A 6,539-nucleotide genomic window follows, 5' to 3' on the forward strand; every position below is an offset into this window, starting at 1 on the left:
GGGTATCACAACATCACACGGGCACCGAGGGGTCTCCAACTCGCATAATACTCAGTACACGGGACACATAATACCTTCATAATATCTCATAATACCCCATAATATTGGACATAATACCCCAAAATATCCACTTAATACCTCATAATACCCCATAATAGTCTATAATACTTCATTATATCACATAATATGTCATAATATGCCTAAATAAGTGCCATAATCGGCCATAATACCATAATACTCCGTACACAGCTAAGATGAGTTGGAGACCCCTCGACGGGCACGCAGTGGGGGGCTCGAGTCGAAACCGGTGGGTGGCCGGCAAATTTCACAAAGTTTTGAAAGATCCTTCAGGATCATCGGCTCCCTAAGTTGACACCTCTACTATCGACGCACTGTGGTCACGCGTACGAGGCCTATCGTTTCATAGCCCCGGAGGAGTCAGCGCTCTCTTGGCTGTCGGCTTGCACTGCTGTGTGAGGGGCTTGGGGTGTGGGGCGAGGGCAGGAGGCGCCGCCCCCCGCCAGGCCTGGCTCCGCCTGGCTCTGGTCGGGGCGCCCGATGACTCAACGCCAGCAGGGGCCGCAGTGGCAGCGTCGCGCAGCGGGGAGCGAGCGAGCGCTGCAGTGCGAACACGCACCTACTGTGGGGTGAGCCAGCGCCTCGCCACGCGGGGTAAGACCATCGCTAATAGCCAGAGCTAACTACCCGAAAAACCAAGCGCAAGTCGCCAAATACTATGCACGACTCATAAAGCTTTGAAACGGCTTGCACAGGACACACAATGATGACTAACGATGCGTCGAAGGATTTGGTTATACTGCGCTACAATCAGAGTGGGTAGGCTGCCTACTCGCTCGGCGCGCCACTGCGCAATTCGGCGATATGTGATACAGGACCACCTCTCCGACTCATTTCTCTTGATGAAAGTTTTACAGACTACAAGGTGTGAACGTGAACCTTCGAAGTACTCACAGTCTGGACGAGGGCTCGTTGGACGTGTCATCTCCTTCGATGCGGTACACCTTGCCGAACATGACGTATTCAAAGCTGGAAGCGCGCCCGCTCTCCATGGAGTCCAGAGGGTTGTATTCTCCACTGTCCGGGTAGCCATCCTCACGGAGGGTCGTAGCCAGCACCAAGCGGAACTTGTCCCCTAGAAAAGAGAGAAAAACACATGAGTATGAGTATGCCATGTATTACCCATTCAAGCAAATAGCTAAACCTAAAAAACAAACAGACACTAAGTTACAAGATTTATAAAAGAGGCAAAATGCGTATACTCATCAACGCAAACGTGTAGCCTTCTATGTAACGTAACTGTACGGCTGCGAAAAAACCCAAAGCCGACAAAAAACAAGAGGAGCAGAATATTTTCTGTCAGCGGGGTCGAGGCGCCTGGTGGGTAGGCAACAGCTCCTTCCCGCGACAGTGATGCTACCGAGCGGCCTACCTCTCAGGCGCTCCAGCTGCCATGGTAGCCAATCAGTCATGGATAAAGAATGGTAAGGGAAGGGAAAGGGAGGAAGGGGGGGGGGGGGGCACGGAGCCAAAAGGGAGGGGTGGGACAGGGAAAGAGAGGGGGAGAGAAGCGAAGAGAGGGGTAGGGGGAGTAAGGGAAGGGGAGGCGCGCGAATCCGTCTCACTCAAGGGCGGGCGGGCCGCGCGGCGGGGCAGGACTAATTCGATACGAGGAAAATTACGCGTAATGGGCCTTTGAGAGGAGGGCAGAATAAGACGTCTGCGCTCTCAGAAATAAGAAATAGCGTCGCAAACTGTGGCCCCTTCGTCGCTGGTACCCAGCGATTCTGTTGCGACTGGACGGGCCCTGTCGACATTTTAGTACAAGGGTCAGATGCTCACAAGCTAAAAGTGAGTTGATGAACGCGGCAAAATGTTAAAGAAGGCTCAGAAAATTTCAAAAGTTTGGCGACATGAATTCAAACAAGAGGAGACAAATATTTTGTGATATAGGCTGTCACAACCATGTTGTGTAGCAATTACCTTCGGTTTCTTTTTAATTTTGAGCGTGGTTTGCACAAGCATATGCCAGCATTCCGTGCACGGCGGCGGAAGGGTCACCGTCCCCGGGACCTACCTAGACCGCTGCCACCGAAACACTATACCAAACTATGAGCTCAGTGGGTGGGAGGACGGAAGGGGAGGGGGGGGGGGAGCGCGTACCCGGAACGTCCTTGAGGCGGTCCTGGACCGCGCTCCTAGCCCGCCCGGGCTACCAAGTACGAGCGACGGTACGGGTCCAGCCCAATACCGCCAGGTACCTAAAGGCCCGCCCAAAGGCCCCCAAGCCGCCTTCAGCGTCAGCCTGCCAAAGTCTAACCAAATCACGAGCGCGAGACAAAACAAGAACCCCGGCGAGGCGGATCGGATAGGTCGTGTACGGCCTTTCGTTATTCAGTCGTCGGTTCGGATTCGTTTCAGCCGCCAAGAGTGTCGGCCGAACTGTACATTTAATATCAAACAAAACCCCACGGGATCGTCCGCTCCGTTCGCAAAGAACGCCGTGCGTCACGCCAGATAACGGCTATCATGCAGACTGCAAAGGATGGTGTGGTGCACTCCGCTCGAGATAAAAATAGAGGGAAACGAAACGTAAACTCATGCCGACAGCATACGTCCAAAACAGTAAGGCTACTGGGGCACTAGATGGCCATCACTGGTGCTAGTATCCAGGTGTTTAAAGAAAATCTGACACAACGAATTATAAGTATCACAGCCGAAAACACAGGCAAATGTTGAGAATCCCCGCATTTGTTTACTATACATCCAGAGGAATTAATTCTCGGATCCGCCTTATGTTTAGATTTTGCATACACTGATAAATTAAGTGTTCAACTGGCGTGCACATGCTAGTGCTCAACACTATGTTGCACCATTGTGCGACACATCCCGACCCTGACGCAACTTTGAAAACTATAATATTAGTCAGAAGGCAATATTATATAACTTGAAAGTTAAATAGGACTAAGAACGATATCAGGTACAGGAAAATGATAATAAATGCTTCTTTTTTCGATGAAAACTCTCAAAAGACATAAATTTTCAAACTTCTGCCAGAATAAGGCACGTATTGTATCATTTTACATGTGCAGTGCATACAATACACGCAGACTGACCATATGCACATGCTGAGTTAAACTCCACGGTGCACACTTTTAGGTGTTGGACTGGAAATTGTAATTCTTACAAGTGCACAAGCAATTGAACGTTCAACAATAAATTTTAAAACTTTAAATTGCCCAAAGCCACTTTTGCCACCCGTGAAGTTGAGCCCTTTCACGTGTTCGACTTTATAATCAAATACTTTTCAGTATCCAAATATCCAGTCAAACACTTAAAGTGTGCAACGTATTGTTGAGCACTAGCATTTGCACGCCCATTCTTTGTTATTGCACAATTAGTATTACTAAGACACAGTCGCAAACTCACTCTTTGGTCCAGTTCCAAACCACTCGATTTCATCTTACCGAAGCATTTAAACTTGCACCTACATGTCACATGCCCCCAAGGAATCCTTCTTCCTAGGTGAGGTGCTCTCTCTCAATCTTCCAATAAACTGCCTGCCAAATCGCGCTCTCCGGCCGAGTGCAAGGATGGCCAGTGCACGTAAGTGGTCGTGCATCGCGACGGGCGCGGCACAAGCGCGGCGTTCATGAAAGTCAATCGAGTGACTCACGCCGTCTAGAGCAGCATGGACCGCCAGGAGCAGGCCTGGCTGCGCGCCCCGCTGGCTCCGCCACTGCCTTCGCACGGCCAGCACGGGCCCACAGCAGATGAGTACAATACCCCCCCTCCTGCTTCCAAAATCCTTTGCGGCCGCAAGCCTAGCCAAGGTCAGGGCCCGCCGAGCCGAGCCGAGCCCCGGTGATTGATGTGCGAGGCACACTGGCTTTGGCCCGGTGGCGTAGCCAGGCCACAGGAGGCGATGCACTGCGCGAGCTGAGCAGCCAGCGAAGCTCAGCCAACAGCGAGGGGGAAATCACACTCACACCAACTCGTACACCCCAGGCCTGTACTAAAGACGTACTAACTCGCACTGACAGCGTAACAACGCGTACTAATGGTGGAAACCAAGCGCAACAATGCCGTAAATAACATTATTTTGCATAAATGATGAGAAACTAGGCAAAAAGTAGGGCGTACTAACATGTACTGAAGTACTAACTCGGACAGTGCACTTTGATCTGGAGTGATTTCCCCCCTCGGCGAACAGACTATGCATCCATACCGAACCCAGGTGGTGCCCCGTGGAGGGAGCAGGGTGAGCTTGAGGGTGGGGAAGGGGGAGGGAGGGGGTATGCGAAGATGGAAATGGACGTGACGGGAAAATACAGAAGGGTGGAGGAAGGGGAAAGTACGCCGTCTTGCAGCAAGTTGAGGGCGGTCTGCCCGTCACACACGGAAAAAAGAAATTAGTTCTCCCAACTAAAGTTTAAGTTGATTCCCGGATAACGAAGAAATTTTTGCTCCACACTGTAAAAAATCAGTCTTGGATACGGAGCCTGTCACGGCGTTCCGTACCTCACTTTTGGGAGTGATTTTCGAAAGTGGTTCGGAGATTTGCCGTACATGGCCACCGTACCAACGATTTTTACATGGGCTAGCATAAGGAAGGGGGTACGGAACGCCGTAACAGACTCCGTACTCAAGACGAAGACCTTGGGATCAAAATTAGCAGGACTTTTTCCGTACTTTTCCGTACCCTGGCTCCGTACCCACGTTTTTTTTTACATGGGCTCTTATGGGAAGAGGGTACGAAACCCAAGGTACGGAGACGCCGTAGGTTAAGTAAACGGCATATTTCCGTATGGGCGACCGTGATTATTTTTTACAGTGCAGCAACCAGTTTTTGATTGTAACAACCAGCATTAAGTCGAGGGAGCGACGCCGTTGTTGGGAGAACGAAACCTTGCCTTGTCCACGGAAAGGATTGCGTTTGTTCTCCCAACAACGGCGTCGTTCCCTCGACTTAATGCTGGTTGTTACAATCAAAAACTGGTCGCTGGAGCAAAAATTTCTTCGTTATCCGGGAATCAACTTAAACTTTAGTTGGGAGAACTATTTTTTTTTTCCGTGCACTCGAATAAATTCTTTAAGTTTAGCCCAAGTTCAACAAGGTTTATAGCGAGGGTTATAGCGACGGCTTGTTTAACTGAACTGGAGCCACCCATTACTCGGACCACCCCGTCAGGCCGTGTCTATCCCCTGCGGCGCCGCGGCTGCCACAAGCGTCCAAGCACGGCGCACTCACACTACAACATCTGATCGATATCCGTCGTTTCATCGTGCCTTTAACGACACGTCACTCCGTCACTCCACATCTACTTTACTCCCACGCGCCCCCTTTTTCCCCTCCTCCCTCCTTCTACCCTTTCCCTCCCTCCCCCCCTCCCTTTGATAGGAATACGCAAACTACAAGAGGAAAGTGACCAAAAGAAAAAAAAACAATCGAGTGATAAATGCGCTCAGGTTGATGGAGATACGCAGAGGGGAGTTTGATCCCGTCCGAGTACCCCAGTGCCGTGTGTGTTCTTAGCGAAAGCGCTATCAGAAATACCAATACTTAAAATAACAAAAGGAAAAGGATGGCGTAATTTTTGCAGGTGATCCTGGGCTTGTGAGCCGCCGACTCAAGGTCATCGCAGTTAGCGACTGGCAGGCCCGGTCCCATAGCATGGCATGAGTGTTTCCTGGCCCGCGCCCGGCTGGCTATGGCCGCCTTTGGCAGCCTCTGACTGCCTTAAGCTGCATAAAGCTGTTTGAACAGACGAGAGGCCTCCCTTCCCATTCATGTCTTGTCCACCTTTAATTTAACATCAACGCCCTTTCGTTACTTCCGTCAAATATTCGACAAGTTTCCAACGGCCTACAGACTCCGGCCCGGCCTCCCGGCCACCTCACGCTGGCGAGGCGGCCGCCTCTTGCCATTTCGGCTACGGCTGCCAGCCTTTGCCCGACCCGGCCGTGGCCCTGAGCCGCAGCTAGTGCCTAGCAGCAGCAGCAGTGGCAGCAGCAGCGGCAGTAGCAGCGGCAGCAGCAGCGGCAGCAGTGCGGTGGCGGCAGACAGAAAGGGTTACGCTTTTAAGGTCTAAATATTTTCATTCTGGAGAAGAACTCAACGTCCAGCAATTGTGTCATCCGTTTTGCCACACTAAACACACATTGAAAGAGATGGGGGCAAATGGGCGAAACGTACTTTCAAGTAGTATCAAGTAATACTGTGATTTGAGGATGCACTATTCCTTAAATAAACCGAGGTCAAATACGGACGTTTCTCGTTGTCAATATCCTCCCACGGGGTTGTCGCTGCTCCTTAAAGGCGGGGCATGTAAGAAAGGGGTCTGCACGGCCCCGTTTATGGACACACTCATGCCATGCGCCGTGTCAAACCGCGAAATTTAAATAAATTACAGGGCTGAATACAGACATCAGCAGCAGCAGCAGCGAGAGCAGGGATTCCGTATGTTCCGCGGACGGTTCGGGCAGCCGGGGGAGGAATGCGTGTTTATAAACCGACCGCA

At 51.2% G+C, this 6,539-nt stretch overlaps 1 protein-coding gene across 5 annotated transcripts in view; it reads right to left on the reverse strand.

Annotated features, from left to right (window-relative positions):
* LOC113202379 (DNA-directed RNA polymerases I, II, and III subunit RPABC3) overlaps nucleotides 1-6,539 on the reverse strand; it is a 67,963-nt gene that overhangs the window by 21,215 nt on the left and 40,209 nt on the right. For all 5 annotated transcript variants that reach the window (XM_026416571.2, XM_052263704.1, XM_052263705.1 and 2 more), the window contains exon 3: nucleotides 973-1,153. In XM_026416571.2, coding sequence (XP_026272356.1) covers nucleotides 973-1,153 — 181 coding nt within the window. The remainder of the gene's footprint in view (nucleotides 1-972; nucleotides 1,154-6,539) is intronic.

This window comes from Frankliniella occidentalis, unplaced genomic scaffold, assembly GCF_000697945.3.
Source record: "Frankliniella occidentalis isolate FOCC.00 unplaced genomic scaffold, Focc_3.1 Scaffold13, whole genome shotgun sequence".
Lineage (NCBI taxonomy): Eukaryota > Metazoa > Arthropoda > Insecta > Thysanoptera > Thripidae > Frankliniella > Frankliniella occidentalis.